This window comes from Lactuca sativa, chromosome 5 (assembly GCF_002870075.4).
Source record: "Lactuca sativa cultivar Salinas chromosome 5, Lsat_Salinas_v11, whole genome shotgun sequence".
In the NCBI taxonomy this organism is placed as follows: Eukaryota; Viridiplantae; Streptophyta; class Magnoliopsida; order Asterales; family Asteraceae; genus Lactuca; species Lactuca sativa.
In genome coordinates, this window is record NC_056627.2 from 187825829 (window position 1) to 187846495 (window position 20667).

At 36.1% G+C, this 20667-nt stretch overlaps 1 protein-coding gene across 2 annotated transcripts; it reads right to left on the reverse strand.

Annotated features, from left to right (window-relative positions):
* Positions 1–6621: 6621 nt before the first annotated feature.
* LOC111897241 (F-box/LRR-repeat protein 13) lies at positions 6622–9505 on the reverse strand. 2 transcript variants are annotated; one of them, XM_052764401.1, is made up of 5 exons: positions 9491–9505; positions 7469–8230; positions 7280–7384; positions 7059–7205; positions 6622–6933 (listed from the first exon to the last, which is right to left on the reverse strand). In XM_052764401.1, exons 2-5 carry the CDS (start codon positions 8174–8176, stop codon positions 6745–6747), a joined length of 1149 nt encoding a protein of 382 aa, XP_052620361.1. In that variant the 5' UTR covers positions 8177–8230; positions 9491–9505; the 3' UTR covers positions 6622–6744. The 2 variants fall into 2 exon arrangements, with proteins under 2 accessions (XP_052620361.1, XP_023748967.1); XM_023893199.3 differs by lacking the exon at positions 9491–9505 and having other exon boundaries at positions 7280–8230.
* Positions 9506–20667: the final 11162 nt, after the last annotated feature.

The following is a 20667-nucleotide window of genomic DNA, read 5'->3' on the forward strand; positions in this document are numbered from 1 at the left end:
GTGCTCACCAGGCTCCAAAGCCCGACCCAGTCAGTTTCTTATATTACAGGTAGCGACACAAGAGCATAGATGCTATGATCTGATGAGAGATTATAGATTATAAGCCAATAGAAATAAATAGAATGTTGTAAGGCCTATGCTGTTTTTGTTTATGCTTTTGATCTATATTGACAATGACATCCCGAGGTTTGTAATGTAATGAAAATACATTTACTCGGAAATGCTTTGATAAATTCTTATTCATATTTTTGGGAACAAATTCCGCAACATATTTCTTTAAAAGTATACTTTGATTTTCAAGTAAAGCATAAACAAATAAGTCTTTTCTGACCGTGAAATTGGGGATGTCACATTATAATACTTTGTAGTATTTAAATGATTCAAGCTATTACTATTTATGTATATTTATATATATGTGTGTGTGTGTATATATATATATATATATATATATATATATATATATAAGGTTAGGTTAGGTAATTTTGTTTTCACTATCTATTGTGTGCCCGTATGATTGATTCTGGACCAATCATTTTAGTTATTTTAAGAAAGTAATTAATGCATATTACATGTTGAAGATATAATAGGTATTAATTACATCTTCAGCATTTAATATGCATTAATTACTTTCTTAAAATAACTAAAATGATTGGTCCAGAATCAATCATACGGGCACACAATAGATAGTGAAAACATTTGAACCTAACTCTATATATATATATATATATATATATATATATATATATATATATATATATATATATATATATATATATGCATAAAGTTTATACATGTACATATGTTCGTTAATTTGAAACATTCATTTTTATAGAAATGAGCACATTACACCTTTACATATATGTCAAACATACTTGAAATTTATAAACTTTATACAATGACATTCATTAAACCTAGAACTTACCCACAAGTAAGTTAGGGCAGAAGTTATTCACAAATTTTTTAGTTAAGGTCTTTTTAGTGAGACGCTATGTTATTCATTAGCGGAGTATAAACACTTAGCATACCCGAACTACTATAATCATTAATCTTCGGAGCGAGATACATATGTATAGATCTATACGGGGTTGACATCCCCACCTGCAGTTGCTAGCTACAACCTCGACTGATCAATCGAAGAGGGTGATAGGTGTCTATAACTTTTACTACAACGTCCATTGAAGCGTTGTAGGGGGTAACTTTCACTCACATAGCTTGGTTATAGGACTCACTAAAAACATTAACTAGAATATCTCTCTCTTTCACTATAACCATGGGCTTGGTTGCTTTCAAAACTATTTGAAGTATGGATTTACTTATACGAAAAGATACATTTTGGTTTTCAAGGATTTATTACCAACACAGTTTAAAGTATGAATTTACTTATACAAAAGATACATTTTGGCTTTCAAGGATTTATTACCAATATTATTTAAAGTATGAATTTACTTATAAAAAGATACATTTTGGCTTTCTATGATTTATTACCAACACAGTTTTATATATGGATTCACTTATACAGAAATACATTTTGCTCTTCTAAAGACTCATTGCAAACACTGTTTTGACTATTGTTATACGTACAAATATAATGCTTTTTAGACTTATTAAAAGTATTATTGCGGTTAGTAGAAATCCTGTAATGCTCACCAACCTTGTGTTGACCCTCAAAACTAAATGTTTTCTTAGGAAATCTTTAAACAAACATTCAAGACGGATTGGATTACAGGTGACCTAGTTTACTTGTTGTTGTATTATATGCCTACCTATTAAGGCAATTCATGTATTATTATTATTTGTAAAAACCTTGTATTCAAATATCAAAATGGAAATTGAATGTTATTTTGTTTATTGTTGTACTTGTGTTGTATATTCAGTTACCTGTGATCCATGAACTTAGTCACACAGCCCGGCGTGTTCCACCGCCTCGGCTGGGGGTGTGACATCGATTCCAAGTACAAATAGGCAAAACGAAAATATTAAGCTTGAATTAGTAAAACCATGTTCTTCCAAATTTCATCAGATAGGTATATGTCAAATAGTAATAATCATTATCCATGTGAATTTACCACATGGGTTTTGTGTTTTTAGATGAGTTGTTTAACAAATGGGTATGTTTTCCTAATTCCCTAAGTATGTTGAAATTGTTTTATCAATCTTTGTTGCCAATTTCAAAAAGTTTATGGTTTGATTAAAGATCTTAGCAAAGAACTCCCTAATGGGTTTCGAAAAGCTAAAAAACAATCTTTTTTGTTATTATAGTAAACGAAAGCGATTTTAGTATAACTATTATTTTAATACCGTTTTAAAAATACCCCACCAAGGATCCACTTACATGGATTAGAAAGATTATAAAGAACCATGTGATGTATAGAGTCCAAGGTTTTACTAATGAAATTTGGAAGACGGCAAAAGTCCACTTTAGAGAGAAAGGGAGGGGAGAGGATGAACTTTCGATAGAGAGAAAGAAATAAAAGACTAGAAAAAATACAAGCCTTACACTTTATTATATATTCACACTTGAGATCTAAAATCCATGTCTTCATTAAATAATAAGGGATGGCAACCTATAGGCATTGTGCATGAAAAAACAAGTCAAACAAGCAACATACCATCCACTTGGGATGGTTTGGGCCGAAAGTGAGGAAGGAGAGGGTGTGGAGTGTCTTACACTCTATCCCATTTAATACGTGTACATGTATTTATCCAATGAATTTGAAAAGGTCTAAAAACATGTACACACCATATTAAATCTTATCATATGATTAAATAGCTAGTTATACTCACTAGAAATATTATTTTTTTTATAAAATAATAATTCTCCAATTTAAATACAAGAGTTGATAGTATTTATTAATAATCAATTTATTATAAATATTCAATAAATTACTACTTGTTAAATGTGTGACCCTATATGATCATATATTATTGGCAAACATCATTCTAAGATGATTCTTGAGCATATAGATCCAACACTCCTATTGTTTAACACACCAACATAAACCATCATCACAAGATTAAAAAATTAAACCTTAATCAAATCAGCACAGCATATTGATGATTCATTCATGATAATAGATGAAGACCTTTACTTATGGAAACTACCACAAACAACAGGGGCGAGGCTTTGATGTATCGGCGACAAGTATGATCAGGACATGGATGTTAGTTATATTTGGTTCATCGTAGGGAAGCTTATGATGCTCCAATTCATGGTGGATCTATATCGTTTTAACGTCTGGTGTGAGGATTTTACAGGGCATTTGAACTTAGTTTGACTTCCCTTCTCTTAACCGCCTGATCAGTAACTTTGGCCTTGTTGTTGCCTCTCTTATTTGTGGTCGCTTCCACTTTCTTCTAGATTCCTTTTCCGTGTGCTTATTCAACATTGCTTTTCTTGTTATTAAATCTTATTACCATAGATTCTAGTTATGAACCCTAATTAATGGCCTCTAAACCTAATACAAAACTAAGGAAAGTCTACAAATGAAGTGTATGTATATGTGTATAGGGGAGGTTTAATTTGTAGGTGAGAGGCGGGGAAGAAGAATATGGGAGAAAAAGTCAAAGAGAGAGAAAGAGAGTCAGTGAGAGGATGGAAAGCGATGGGGTATGGGTGGAGTGATGGGGTGATGTAAGCTAATTATTATTTTTAAATTAAAAAGGTACTAAATAAATATAAAAATGGAAAAATAAATTAAAAGATCAAAACAATCTTTTCAACTTTTTCAGGGACCAAAACCATAAAAAGTTGTCGATTTTGGACCAATGTTGCAAGTTGACAAGATGTTGGATTCCACCTATAATTTTTTACAAACCTTAGGGACCAAATTTGTTGTTTACTCTTTTTTTTATATAAAATTTTGAGATTGGTATGTGGTTTGTCAAAACAGACTGAATCAGTACAACTATGAAGACGTCTATGCATTTGGTCCTTTAACTGAGTGAAATGTCTATACTACCCTTTTTAATTTAATTTACACTTTTTTTTCATATTTTAAATAATAAACTCTATTAAAAAATAAACTTAAACTCTACCCCACCTTAACCCGCATTTTTCCCTCCCATTCTTACTCCTACATGAGGTGAAGACTACTCTCTGCCACTTTTGAACCTTCATCCTCCTCTCCAACAACCACCACCACCAGAAGATCGCCAAAAATATCAGAGATGAAATTTGGAAGGTCGCCGAAAAAAATGTCTGGTTCGTCGCGACCACATCTTGCCATAGATCTGGTCCACCAACTAAAACCCTACATCTTTACCCCCCCCCCCCCCCCCCCCCTCTCTCTTTCTCTTTTCTAACCTAACTATCGACCACTTAACCAGAAAATATTATGTGTAGGTGTTCTATCCCTAGAAATCGAACTTTGAAACCCTTGTCCTTTGTTAAGACTGGTTCATCAAACTTATAACCCTTTAAAACCATGCATTAAGGTGGCAATGGTTGGTTGCTAGTTCTTTGAGCAATGACTGAAGCAAGTGGTGTCGTTAGGGTGGAGATGGTGGCGACATGGTGGCTGAAGAGATGAATGAGTTGTAGGGTTAGGTGGGGGTAGGGTAAAAACTTTATTTATTTTTTAAAACTAAATTCAGTTTAAAAATATATAATAAATTTGAAAAGAGTAAATCGTAATTTCATACCAGCTACGCAAGAAAATAAAAACCACAAGGACCAACCACATAAAAAATGGAACCATATAGAACAAGCACGCAAACATCTTCATCGTTGCACTTATTAAACTGTTTTGGCAAACCAGATGGATAATCACGTAATTTTGTCTTTTTTAATGGAATCAAATTCAAAATAATTTGGTCTTTCTAGGACAGATTCACAAGCGATAAATTCAATTTAATTATATCACTTGACAAAAAATATTGAACCGTTTTAAGACCGATTAAATACCAACCCTAGACCGTTTTTAGTATTTAATATCCCTTTTTTTAGCAACACGAATTCCCCTTTCTATTCCCCTTTTTTTCTCAAATATAACAACATACTTTGACTTCTATAAAAATTCCCAAAGTCGAACCCTAAGTGGCTCTCGATTACGACGAATTATTAAAAAATTCTTTTCTCCAAAATAGCATCTTACATTGGATTTTCCATAAGATCACCATTGACTCTTCAAAAATCTTTTTTTAGTTAAAATACTTTTTTTGAACGGCAAATATGATATATTCTCTAATTATTCTTAATACCACCTATGTCTCATGCGGTAAACGGAAGTTGAACCCTCAATCTCAAGAAGAGAGCAACACCTAATACCAAGGGGCTAGAAGCCCTTTGGTACATGTTACATGGTCGCCTAATTTATTGTTTTTCTATCCTTCAAAATCGATGTATAATTATATGTTTAGACCCTCAAACTACAATAAGAATATAAACCCATTCAACTGAAACTTGTATATTTACCTATGATACATGAAAACTTCTCTAAGGTTGCCGTTTCCATTTTCAAAACTCCATGGAAACGGATACTCCATGGAAACTCCTTGGAAACGTTTCCTGGAAGTATCGGATATCATGGAAACGTTTCTGCGAAGTTTCCTTAAAGTTTCGATGAAGTTTCCTAGCCATTTCTATTTTATTTTAAGGTTTACATGAGCTTTTTAAGTTTAAATCCAAAAAAGACTAATGGGCTGTTGTTTTTAAGGCTCAAAACGTATTTGATATTCCCTTAAGTCCCTAACCGATCGTCAATCAAAGTCTCCCCTGTCGTGAGTCGTCTCTTGTCTTCTCGATCAAAGACGATTAATCGATCACAATTCACTAGGATCGTCAATCATCATTCATCACCATTCTTAATTCTCTTAATTCCTAATCACATCATCGATTATGGCTTCTCAAGAAATACAAGGATCATCAACTACATCAATAGATCAACCTCCATTGCAGGACTTGACATCAATATATATATATATATATATATATATATATATATATATATATATATATATATATATATATATATATATATATGATATATTCTCTAATTATTCTTAATACCACCTATGTCTCATGCGGTAAGCGGGAGTTGAACCCTCAATCTCAAGAAGAGAGCAACACCTAATACCAAGGGGCTAGAAGCCCTTTGGTACATGTTACATGGTCGCCTAATCTATTGTTTTTCTATCCTTCAAAATCGATGTATAATTATATGTTTAGACCCTCAAACTACAATAAGAATATAAACCCATTCAACTGAAACTTGTATATTTACTAATTCAATAGGCCCGTCTTCAATTGAAATTATATTTTATGGATGTACATTCTCGAATTTCTCATGTGACCGAGTCTCCTCCATGTCCATTGCTCTTGACAACTTACAATTGTTTCTTCACACATGCAAACAATGTGAGTTCGTTTTTGTCATACACACATACCTATCATACATATATATGTCAGACACATACATACATGTCGATGATGTCATATATACATGTCTGGATAACACATGTATTTGTTTTTGTTGTGTTGCAATTGTCAAACGGGGCAGTTGGTTTTACATAGTGATGTTACATTTGATGTTGATGTGGTTACATACATGTTTCTTCGTCTACATATTGATGGTGTTGCGGATACATACATATTTTTTTTATAGCAGAAAATGAACTGAACTATAGAGCAAAACAAGTATTTCTGGTAATACTTAAAAATGAAGCAAAAATCCAAATCAAGCCAAGAAATCTAGTTACCATGTAACATGAATTGGTTACGCAGTTTGTCATAAGAAAAATCGGTCTCTAATAAAAAAAAGTAACTTTCTTACCCCAACTAAAAACCATTTCCAAACATCTAACTTCATCCCAATCCGAAACTAGTTTTGGTTTTTCTCCCTTGAATTCAAAAAACTCGGCACTTTTCAGATCAGGAGTCATGATTCTCTTTCTGTCACCTTCATGCAATTCCCACTCTTCCCGTCCATAAAATTGCTATATCATATAAAAAAAAAAAAAAAAAGCTAATGTTTTGAATTCTTGAAAAAAATGTTTATTTGCTGAATTGATTTTTCATATAATAGGTAAAGGTCCCCAGTTGTGATACATAAAAAGAATACCTTTTTGATGACCAATTTGAGAGACTCCAGTTTCGGATAATATTTGAGAATTCGGATGAATTCACTGAAATTGAAGGCATCAATTGTTGTGGTTAGCACCAGAGTCTTCAATTTAGGTAGAGAAGGATCACGTGCAGCATTAATACACTACAAGAACGACACTCCAAATTATTTTAACCAGAATGAAGAGTTGTGCATAAAGAGAATAAATAAGCATGTACCTGACTGAAGAAGTAAATGTCGGTTAACAAAGATTCCACTTGAGAAATTCCAGGAAACAAAACAGATCTGATGTTTCCTTCCAATTCAGGGTCAATCGCAGCTTCCTTCAAGGAGTTTAAACATTCAAAGTACAAATTATAAGCTAAATGACCTGTTATATCCAAATGCACAAGTTTTGGGCAGGAAACCTTAATGCTACCACACAGGCCCTCATCTTCATTCCCGTTAAATATGGTTAGCTTCTTGAGCTTCAGACATGAAATACAAAGAACACCAAGTTTATTTATGATGCAGTCATCCAAACTCAATTCCTCAAGCAATGGGCAGCTTTCTAGAAAACGTTTTACCAAATTGTCATCTTCCAATAAGTCAACACATTCCAATTCAAGAACCCTAAGGCTCGGGAACCCCATAATATTGGGTAACTTTAGACCACGTCGCGACAAATTCAACTCTAATACCTCCACCGAACCGCTGGTCACAAGACAATGGGGCATCTCAATATCTTCATAATTCTGGTTAGGGCAAAGCGTCAATTCAAGTTGTTTGACATTTCTCGTAACGGCGGCATGAATCCACCGCCCTACCGTCGACATACTGTAGTAATTTGAACAGCATAACCGAAAACTATTCAAATCGACAGATTTGTTTACAAAAACCCAATATAGAAACTCTTTGAATTCGTTTTTTTTCAATTTTCCTTCGTAATGTATGTGGATAGAGGGAACCGCAGTCCACAAATACCTCCATCGGCTGGACAAGATGCTGCTTCGAATTGTTTCTTTGGTGAAAAAAAGACGTGATAGAATCAAAACAAGAATAGCATCGGGCATGCTACTGATAAAATCGACCCCATCTTCGCGTTTCAATGCCTTTGGTCGCTCCGATTTCTTCATGTAAAGCAAACTGATCTTCAAGACGGTTTCAATTCATTCATCGCTCGTAGCTCTCTATATAGATATAAAAATAATATATTGTATATTAATATTAAATAAATGTATTTCTTAAGATATGAGATTGTATATTAATATTATATATATATATATATATATATATATATATATATATATATATATATATATATATATATATATATATATATATATATATATATATACTAGCCGTAGACTCGTGCAAAGCGGCGGCGAAAAATAGTTTCTCATTCGGCAATAAGTTCTATACGGAAACATGTTAGATTTCAAGTAACACAAAACATATGGATATTATTATCGATCGGTTTTACTGCAACAAATAAATATAACCCTCGCAATAGAAAAGAAACTAAATATTTTGGTATGTAGTGTACGTTTATAGTCCTTCATTTTAGAAATCAGGACACATCCATACGAAGTGACTTGCTTATTCCTTTATTAGTATTGATAAAGTTAATAAAAGAGAGAATCAAAGTTAATCTTAACAACCCGGTTTGCTTGATACAGATAAGTCTAAACTGATATATCCTATTAACCACTTTAATATCTAAAGTTTTAAATCGAAAAATAATAAAATTAATACAACCATATTTCATGGAACATGAATAACAAATGGAATACTAATTTTCTAATAGTCATAAATCATACATAGATATTTTTACTTAATATTAAACAAAGTATTTAATTTTACAACTGATTGGTCAATTTCGATTAAAAGGCATAAACAATAAATAAAGCTTAAAAAAATTACAAATAAAATATCCTATATAATGGATTATTTATTTTATTTTAATTGGATAAAAGATCGGGTCAAATTTTTGGAAGAGATAAGATTTCAAAGGTAATCAGATTAAAATTTAATATTATTTTATTCATGACTAGTTGTACTTTATGTTTAGAGAGTTGAACGTCTTAAAAAAATAATATTATTTTATTGGATCTATTTATAGATATAGTAGAATTTCTTTTATAAGTTAGTAAAGATATATATATATATATATATATATATATATATATATATATATATATATATATATATATATATATATATATATATATATATATGACATCCCCATTTTCACGGCTAGAAAAGACCGATTTTGTTTATGCTTTATAAAAATCAGAGTACTTCATTTTATAAAAATGTTGCGGAATTTGTTCCCAGAAAAACATGGTAAATACGTTATTAAAACATTTTCGAAGAAACGTATTTATTTCATTTTAAAACGTTTGGGATGTCATCGCTAATACAGAAACATAAGCATAAACAGAACTTACAATTATTTACACTAGTGATCTACATCTCTTTAAATCTCTCAGTGTAATGTCACTTCATATCGTCACCTGTGATATGAATAAACTGAGTGGGTCAGGTTGGGAAACCTGGTGAGCACATAGGGTTTTCAACCCACAATAATATAGTTATTATTTTTAATCATCAAGCAATCAACTCAATTACCCATTCCCATTATCCTCACATTACGTCCCTAAAACATCTAACACAAGGGACTTAGTCAAAGGACTATCATTGGGATGGAGTGTACCTGGTGAGCACACAGTTCACACAGTTCGAATGAACACACAGTTCGAATAAACACACAGTTCGAATAAACACCTACAGGTTGCGAGCCTGCTAGTGTTCCACTGGACTGTCTAGAATAGTTCGTGGTCGTCATCTATACTCCGCTAGATGACTAGATCATCAAGAACAGCTATAACGAGGCCTCTCATTATTTCATTTTATCACACACCAACTAATACATCTACCCATATTTTACCCCAACATTTTCGTAGATATAAAATACATATACAGTTTAAATCATTGAAAACATGTATAAATCGTTCATCCAGCATAGATAGCAAGTATACAGATAATATACACACACAACATGTAATTTATATAAAATACTTCATATCTATGTGTAAGCTGAAAGTAACTATGCACTCACCTGGTAAGGTGGTGACTCGGCACTCGGACAGCTCTTCGTTACTTCTTAAAACAATTTTTCCTTTACCAAAACCTTGTATTAATACCACTAGAGTTTAGTTTTAACGTTAATCGCGACTAATTAATAGTCTAACTATTATTACTATTATATAAGCGTTAAATAACACTCAATATAACTCATAATAATAGCCCAAATAATTATTTTAAGGTCCTAATAATGTTACTATAATTAAATAAAAGCTATATTAAATATAGTATAGGTGTAACTTACTTACAATGGGTTTTTATTAAAAACCGGGCTTCGTTGGAGCAGCGTTTCCGAGCCGAAAGCTTTTCTTCTCGGAGCCGTCGGGCGCTCCGGGGCTTTCTTCTCGTGATAGGGAGGTTCCCTAAACTTGGGAGGGGTTTAGGGAGGCTAGAGAGAAGTTAGAGAGAGAAAGAGAGGCTTATGGTGTGAAGAAAATATGAGGAGTTCACCCGTGTATTTATAGGAGTTTTATAGTAAAGTAGTCTCTAAGCTTCGTCCGTAACTTTTGCATACGAGCTCCGTTTTTGTCTGTCTTTTTACCGTTGAGTTCCTATTAATTAGATCTTCAACTTTCATTTAGACCTCGTTAGCTAATTCTCATTCTATCTCGGATTTACAAAACTGTATCGAATTCGCCGCGCTCGAAAAGTAGAGAATAAGCTTCGGCCATAACTTTCGCATACGAGTTCCATTTTTGTATGTCTTTTTACCGTTGAGTTCCTATTAATGAGATCTTCAAATCTCATTTAGACCTCGTTGGATAATTCTCATTCTATCTCGGATTTACAAAACTATATCGAATTCGCCGCGCTCGAAAAGTAGGGACTAAGCTTCGTCCATATCTTTCGCATACGAGCTCTATTATCGACGTTCTTTATATCCACGCGTTGGTATTTACGAGTACTACAACTTTCATTTAGATCCTGTCGGCTAAAAATCGACCGATCTAAAATTCAGATTTCGGGCTGTGCACTCCTATGCTAAATCTTAGAAAAATCATAACTTCCTCATACGAAGTCAGATTTGGGCGTTCTTTTTATCGACGCTCTTAGTTTATCATATTCTACAACTTTTGTTTAGATTGCTAAGGCTAAATCTCGCTCTATCATAAATTCACTATTTACGCTTCCCGGTGCCGTGTCGGTTTTGCCGTAAAACTTCGACAGGCCATAACTTCTTCGTTATAACTCGGATTTCGGCGTTCTTTATATGTACGGAAACCTTGAGACATACTTTAAAACTTGGTTAAGATTATTTATTCTAAATAATATTTTGTCGAAAAGTCGTTTTCGACCCCTATTGCCTCTAAATTGACTAGCCCGGATCTGCAGGCGTTACAATTATCTCCCCTTTAGGATGATTACGTCCCGGAATCATCAACGAAACAGGCTCGTATAATGACTCCATACGTCATCTATTCATCCTAGGTAATAATTATAACTTCTATATTCCTTCAAGTCTATCTCTTAGACTCATTGACTGTAAGCAGTACTCGATCGTGCACCTGCTCTCTACCTCAGGCTAGAATCCAAATTATGAGCTATCATCATGTGATGCACGTTTAGACTCAGGTCTCTTAGAGTTAAATTCTAAAACAGACTATGCCTTCCTTCATGTTCTAATGTGATATAATCACACTTTAACATGTAGCGTTTCTAGCTACCAACTTCTTTAACAACGAACGCGATACATCTATTGATCGCTTTGATTTCAATTGATTGGTTTAAGTCGGACGCTACATCGAACTTGGTTCCCTGAACCACGCAACATAATCATCGTAGTCGGACTCAATTTGATATGACCACTAGGGTCGGAATATCAACAATCTTCTCAGTCATTACCGAAACGATGGTAACGACACACTTGAATAAAACAAAATCAATTACTAGCTTCTTGGTAACCTTGTGACTTTCCCTGATCCAACTGTGATTCCTGTGCTTCCGGTAGTATAGGCCTCTACTACCATTCACACCTACTCATACTCGTCCCAAGTATTGTCCCGCAGTTTTCCCAAGTCACCATGCAACAAATCGCACAACAATTTAACTAACCAGATAACAAAACGAAGATTTTATTATTTCTTGAAACTATTACATAGGTGTTCAAGTTCACCCTAGACTATGCCTCAAACAGGCTACATCATACGATTCTATTTATAACTCGATCCTTGGATGTCAAGCCATCACTCCTGAATCCTCGCATTGTCATCTGCTTCGTCCAGGATCATATGGAATGCTCTTGCCTTCGGTTTTGGCGGAATGTTTGGCTTTGTAGCCCCTTCTTTCTTTGGGCAATCTTGCTTGAAGTGCCCTTCCTTGTTACATTCGTAACACACCCTTTTGTTGAATTTACACTCATTGGCATAATGCCCATGCTTCCCACACTTGAAACAAGTCAACTCCTCACCACATTTTCCAGAGTGTTTCTTTTTGCACTTCTCGCACCATCTTTCTTCGCTCCCTCCTCTAAACTTCCTGGTACTGGTCTTGCTTCTCTCATCGGGCTTTGCAGACCCCTCAAACTTCCTCTTTTCACCAACCTCGGTCTTGTTGGCGGCTCTTCCCTTGATCATATCCTCAACCGACTTGGCAGCCCAGATAGCTGCCTCCAAGGTAGGTACCTGACGCACTGGCACCGCGTACTCCCATGGAAGTCCTTTTGCATACTTGTCAATTTTTGTCAGCTCATCCGGAACAAGACGCAAGGCAAATTCCATCTTCTATGTGAAGTTGTTGGTATATTCATCAATTGACATGCTTCCCTTCTTCAGGGTTGGAAACTGGTTCTCTAGCTCGAGCAGGTTTTGAGCTGAGCAGTACTTTCGTTTGAATTGCACCAGAAATTCTGCCCATGTCAGTTGCAGGGGCTCATTGGGGCTCAGAGTCTTCCCCAAGGTATTCCACCAACGTACAGCGCCTCCTCGAAACTGACGCACTATAAATGTGGTCTGTAGCTTCCCTCTGCAACCGCATGTCATGAAAGCTAACTCCATCTCCGAGATCCAATCCATGACCCCGATCGGATCCTCCTTTCCAGTGAAAGTCGATGGCTTGCAAGTCAGAAAATCTTTGTACTTGCATCCATTCCTCTCGACTTCGTCATCTTGGTTGTTTTGTCGAACTATTGGTGGGTTGACTTGACCAACAGTCCCACTGTAGTTTCCTTCCTCAGTTTGCCCTTCGTTCAACTCGGGCTGTTCGATCTCAATGGTTGCTTCCTCTCGATTTTGCTGGAACAAACGTATGGTTTCCTCCATTTGACGATCCAACATTTCCTGGATCATCGCTTGCACTCCGGCCATCGTTATTGGCTCAGCAGTGGCTACCACAACCGGTATTTGCTCAATCACTGGGGGTTGGTTTCGGTTCTCATTTGCATTCACGTTTCCGCTACGGGTTCTTGCCATCTTGATCTATACACCGAATAAGGTGAATCTAGATCTTTACTTAGGATTGACGGTTAAATCATCCTTATCACTCCGAAACGTTTACATGCTAGTTCTAATACCGTAGTCATACATTTAGAATCCTAAACACATAAGGTTTCCAGATCAGGTCGGCAATAGACCATAGATCCGAACAATTAACAACATATCATGCACAAAGCATTTAGCACATAAAAGCATTTTAGGCACAATTCCTAAAATAAGCTAGTGCTCACACCTCACAATCATCGCTTAGCATTCTAAGTTTAAATCTAGAAATAAATCCATATTCCTAGTTCGCTTAAACTAATGCTCTGATACCAACTGTGACATCCCCAAAATCACGGCCAGAAGAGACCGATTTTGTTTATGCTTTATAAAAATCAGAGTACTTCATTTTATAAAAATGTTGCGGAATTTGTTCCCAGAAAAACATGGTAAATACGTTATTAAAACATTTTCGAAGAAACGTATTTATTTCATTTTAAAACGTTTGGGATGTCATCGCTAATACAGAAACATAAGCATAAACAGAACTTACAATTATTTACACTAGTGATCTACATCTCTTTAAATCTCTCAGTGTAATGTCACTTCATATCGTCACCTGTGATATGAATAAACTGAGTGGGTCAGGTTGGGAAACCTGGTGAGCACATAGGGTTTTCAACCCACAATAATATAGTTATTATTTTTAATCATCAAGCAATCAACCCAATTACCCATTCCCATTATCCTCACATTACGTCCCTAAAACATCTAACACAAGGGACTTAGTCAAAGGACTATCATTGGGATGGAGTGTACCTGGTGAGCACACAGTTCACACAGTTCGAATGAACACACAGTTCGAATAAACACACAGTTCGAATAAACACCTACAGGTTGCGAGCCTGCTAGTGTTCCACTGGACTGTCTAGAATAGTTCGTGGTCGTCATCTATACTCCGCTAGATGACTAGATCATCAAGAACAGCTATAACGAGGCCTCTCATTATTTCATTTTATCACACACCAACTAATACATCTACCCATATTTTACCCCAACATTTTCGTAGATATAAAATACATATACAGTTTAAATCATTGAAAACATGTATAAATCGTTCATCCAGCATAGATAGCAAGTATACAGATAATATACACACACAACATGTAATTTATATAAAATACTTCATATCTATGTGTAAGCTGAAAGTAACTATGCACTCACCTGGTAAGGTGGTGACTCGGCACTCGGACAGCTCTTCGTTACTTCTTAAAACAATTTTTCCTTTACCAAAACCTTGTATTAATACCACTAGAGTTTAGTTTTAACGTTAATCGCGACTAATTAATAGTCTAACTATTATTAATATTATATAAGCGTTAAATAACACTCAATATAACTCATAATAATAGCCCAAATAATTATTTTAAGGTCCTAATAATGTTACTATAATTAAATAAAAGCTATATTAAATATAGTATAGGTGTAACTTACTTACAATGGGTTTTTATTAAAAACCGGGCTTCGTTGGAGCAGCGTTTCCGAGCCGAAAGCTTTTCTTCTCGGAGCCGTCGGGCGCTCCGGGGCTTTCTTCTCGTGATAGGGAGGTTCCCTAAACTTGGGAGGGGTTTAGGGAGGCTAGAGAGAAGTTAGAGAGAGAAAGAGAGGCTTATGGTGTGAAGAAAATATGAGGAGTTCACCCGTGTATTTATAGGAGTTTTATAGTAAAGTAGTCTCTAAGCTTCGTCCGTAACTTTTGCATACGAGCTCCGTTTTTGTCTGTCTTTTTACCGTTGAGTTCCTATTAATTAGATCTTCAACTTTCATTTAGACCTCGTTAGCTAATTCTCATTCTATCTCGGATTTACAAAACTGTATCGAATTCGCCGCGCTCGAAAAGTAGAGAATAAGCTTCGGCCATAACTTTCGCATACGAGTTCCATTTTTGTATGTCTTTTTACCGTTGAGTTCCTATTAATGAGATCTTCAAATCTCATTTAGACCTCGTTGGATAATTCTCATTCTATCTCGGATTTACAAAACTATATCGAATTCGCCGCGCTCGAAAAGTAGGGACTAAGCTTCGTCCATATCTTTCGCATACGAGCTCTATTATCGACGTTCTTTATATCCACGCGTTGGTATTTACGAGTACTACAACTTTCATTTAGATCCTGTCGGCTAAAAATCGACCGATCTAAAATTCAGATTTCGGGCTGTGCACTCCTATGCTAAATCTTAGAAAAATCATAACTTCCTCATACGAAGTCAGATTTGGGCGTTCTTTTTATCGACGCTCTTAGTTTATCATATTCTACAACTTTTGTTTAGATTGCTAAGGCTAAATCTCGCTCTATCATAAATTCACTATTTACGCTTCCCGGTGCCGTGTCGGTTTTGCCGTAAAACTTCGACAGGCCATAACTTCTTCGTTATAACTCGGATTTCGGCGTTCTTTATATGTACGGAAACCTTGAGACATACTTTAAAACTTGGTTAAGATTATTTATTCTAAATAATATTTTGTCGAAAAGTCGTTTTCGACCCCTATTGCCTCTAAATTGACTAGCCCGGATCTGCAGGCGTTACAATTATCTCCCCTTTAGGATGATTACGTCCCGGAATCATCAACGAAACAGGCTCGTATAATGACTCCATACGTCATCTATTCATCCTAGGTAATAATTATAACTTCTATATTCCTTCAAGTCTATCTCTTAGACTCATTGACTGTAAGCAGTACTCGATCGTGCACCTGCTCTCTACCTCAGGCTAGAATCCAAATTATGAGCTATCATCATGTGATGCACGTTTAGACTCAGGTCTCTTAGAGTTAAATTCTAAAACAGACTATGCCTTCCTTCATGTTCTAATGTGATATAATCACACTTTAACATGTAGCGTTTCTAGCTACCAACTTCTTTAACAACGAACGCGATACATCTATTGATCGCTTTGATTTCAATTGATTGGTTTAAGTCGGACGCTACATCGAACTTGGTTCCCTGAACCACGCAACATAATCATCGTAGTCGGACTCAATTTGATATGACCACTAGGGTCGGAATATCAACAATCTTCTCAGTCATTACCGAAACGATGGTAACGACACACTTGAATAAAACAAAATCAATTACTAGCTTCTTGGTAACCTTGTGACTTTCCCTGATCCAACTGTGATTCCTGTGCTTCCGGTAGTATAGGCCTCTACTACCATTCACACCTACTCATACTCGTCCCAAGTATTGTCCCGCAGTTTTCCCAAGTCACCATGCAACAAATCGCACAACAATTTAACTAACCAGATAACAAAACGAAGATTTTATTATTTCTTGAAACTATTACATAGGTGTTCAAGTTCACCCTAGACTATGCCTCAAACAGGCTACATCATACGATTCTATTTATAACTCGATCCTTGGATGTCAAGCCATCACTCCTGAATCCTCGCATTGTCATCTGCTTCGTCCAGGATCATATGGAATGCTCTTGCCTTCGGTTTTGGCGGAATGTTTGGCTTTGTAGCCCCTTCTTTCTTTGGGCAATCTTGCTTGAAGTGCCCTTCCTTGTTACATTCGTAACACACCCTTTTGTTGAATTTACACTCGTTGGCATAATGCCCATGCTTCCCACACTTGAAACAAGTCAACTCCTCACCACATTTTCCAGAGTGTTTCTTTTTGCACTTCTCGCACCATCTTTCTTCGCTCCCTCCTCTAAACTTCCTGGTACTGGTCTTGCTTCTCTCATCGGGCTTTGCAGACCCCTCAAACTTCCTCTTTTCACCAACCTCGGTCTTGTTGGCGGCTCTTCCCTTGATCATATCCTCAACCGACTTGGCAGCCCAGATAGCTGCCTCCAAGGTAGGTACCTGACGCACTGGCACCGCGTACTCCCATGGAAGTCCTTTTGCATACTTGTCAATTTTTGTCAGCTCATCCGGAACAAGACGCAAGGCAAATTCCATCTTCTATGTGAAGTTGTTGGTATATTCATCAATTGACATGCTTCCCTTCTTCAGGGTTGGAAACTGGTTCTCTAGCTCGAGCAGGTTTTGAGCTGAGCAGTACTTTCGTTTGAATTGCACCAGAAATTCTGCCCATGTCAGTTGCAGGGGCTCATTGGGGCTCAGAGTCTTCCCCAAGGTATTCCACCAACGTACAGCGCCTCCTCGAAACTGACGCACTATAAATGTGGTCTGTAGCTTCCCTCTGCAACCGCATGTCATGAAAGCTAACTCCATCTCCGAGATCCAATCCATGACCCCGATCGGATCCTCCTTTCCAGTGAAAGTCGATGGCTTGCAAGTCAGAAAATCTTTGTACTTGCATCCATTCCTCTCGACTTCGTCATCTTGGTTGTTTTGTCGAACTATTGGTGGGTTGACTTGACCAACAGTCCCACTGTAGTTTCCTTCCTCAGTTTGCCCTTCGTTCAACTCGGGCTGTTCGATCTCAATGGTTGCTTCCTCTCGATTTTGCTGGAACAAACGTATGGTTTCCTCCATTTGACGATCCAACATTTCCTGGATCATCGCTTGCACTCCGGCCATCGTTATTGGCTCAGCAGTGGCTACCACAACCGGTATTTGCTCAATCACTGGGGGTTGGTTTCGGTTCTCATTTGCATTCACGTTTCCGCTACGGGTTCTTGCCATCTTGATCTATACACCGAATAAGGTGAATCTAGATCTTTACTTAGGATTGACGGTTAAATCATCCTTATCACTCCGAAACGTTTACATGCTAGTTCTAATACCGTAGTCATACATTTAGAATCCTAAACACATAAGGTTTCCAGATCAGGTCGGCAATAGACCATAGATCCGAACAATTAACAACATATCATGCACAAAGCATTTAGCACATAAAAGCATTTTAGGCACAATTCCTAAAATAAGCTAGTGCTCACACCTCACAATCATCGCTTAGCATTCTAAGTTTAAATCTAGAAATAAATCCATATTCCTAGTTCGCTTAAACTAATGCTCTGATACCAACTGTGACATCCCCAAAATCACGGCCAGAAGAGACCGATTTTGTTTATGCTTTATAAAAATCAGAGTACTTCATTTTATAAAAATGTTGCGGAATTTGTTCCCAGAAAAACATGGTAAATACGTTATTAAAACATTTTCGAAGAAACGTATTTATTTCATTTTAAAACGTTTGGGATGTCATCGCTAATACAGAAACATAAGCATAAACAGAACTTACAATTATTTACACTAGTGATCTACATCTCTTTAAATCTCTCAGTGTAATGTCACTTCATATCGTCACCTGTGATATGAATAAACTGAGTGGGTCAGGTTGGGAAACCTGGTGAGCACATAGGGTTTTCAACCCACAATAATATAGTTATTATTTTTAATCATCAAGCAATCAACCCAATTACCCATTCCCATTATCCTCACATTACGTCCCTAAAACATCTAACACAAGGGACTTAGTCAAAGGACTATCATTGGGATGGAGTGTACCTGGTGAGCACACAGTTCACACAGTTCGAATGAACACACAGTTCGAATAAACACACAGTTCGAATAAACACCTACAGGTTGCGAGCCTGCTAGTGTTCCACTGGACTGTCTAGAATAGTTCGTGGTCGTCATCTATACTCCGCTAGATGACTAGATCATCAAGAACAGCTATAACGAGGCCTCTCATTATTTCATTTTATCACACACCAACTAATACATCTACCCATATTTTACCCCAACATTTTCGTAGATATAAAATACATATACAGTTTAAATCATTGAAAACATGTATAAATCGTTCATCCAGCATAGATAGCAAGTATACAGATAATATACACACACAACATGTAATTTATATAAAATACTTCATATCTATGTGTAAGCTGAAAGTAACTATGCACTCACCTGGTAAGGTGGTGACTCGGCACTCGGACAGCTCTTCGTTACTTCTTAAAACAATTTTTCCTTTACCAAAACCTTGTATTAATACCACTAGAGTTTAGTTTTAACGTTAATCGCGACTAATTAATAGTCTAACTATTATTACTATTATATAAGCGTTAAATAACACTCAATATAACTCATAATAATAGCCCAAATAATTATTTTAAGGTCCTAATAATGTTACTATAATTAAATAAAAGCTATATTAAATATAGTATAGGCGTAACTTACTTACAATGGGTTTTTATTAAAAACCGGGCTTCGCTGGAGCAGCGTTTCCGAGCCGAAAGCTTTTCTTCTCGGAGCCGTCGGGCGCTCCGGGGCTTTCTTCTCGTGATAGGGAGGTTCCCTAGACTTGGGAGGGGTTTAGGGAGGCTAGAGAGAAGTTAGAGAGAGAATGAGAGGCTTATGGTGTGAAGAAAATATGAGGAGTTCACCCGTGTATTTATAGGAGTTTTATAGTAAAGTAGTCTCTAAGCTTCGTCCGTAACTTTTGCATACGAGCTCCGTTTTTGTCTGTCTTTTTACCGTTGAGTTCCTATTAATTAGATCTTCAACTTTCATTTAGACCTCGTTAGCTAATTCTCATTCTATCTCGGATTTACAAAACTGTATCGAATTCGCCGCGCTCGAAAAGTAGAGAATAAGCTTCGGCCATAACTTTCGCATACGAGTTCCATTTTTGTATGTCTTTTTACCGTTGAGTTCCTATTAATGAGATCTTCAACTCTCATTTAGACCTCGTTGGCTAATTCTCATTCTATCTCGGATTTACAAAACTGTATCGAATTCGCCGCGCTCGAAAAGTAGGGACTAAGTTTCGTCCATATCTTTCGCATACGAGCTCTATTATCGACGTTCATTATATCCACGCGTTGGTATTTACGAGTACTACAACTTTCATTTAGATCCTGTCAGCTAAAAATCGACCGATCTAAAATTCAGATTTCGGGCTGTGCACTCCTATGCTAAATCTTAGAAAAATCATAACTTCCTCATACGAAGTCAGATTTGGGCGTTCTTTTTATCGACGCTCTTATTTTATCATATTCTACAACTTTTGTTTAGATTGCTAAGGCTAAATCTCGCTCTATCATAAATTCACTATTTACGCTTCCCGGTGCCGTGCCGGTTTTGCCGT

What these genes read in the sequence shown, in the direction of transcription:
- LOC111897241 (XM_023893199.3), bottom strand. Translation starts at nt 8,176, where the DNA reads ATGAAGAAATCGGAGCGACCAAAGGCATTGAAACGCGAAGATGGGGTC. An exon ending in ACATTTACTTCTTCAGTCAG is followed by an intron (nt 7,206 to 7,279) that starts GTACATGCTTAT and finishes TCGTTCTTGTAG; the next exon opens with TGTATTAATGCTGCACGTGA. An exon ending in TCAAATTGGTCATCAAAAAG is followed by an intron (nt 6,934 to 7,058) that starts GTATTCTTTTTA and finishes TATATGATATAG; the next exon opens with CAATTTTATGGACGGGAAGA.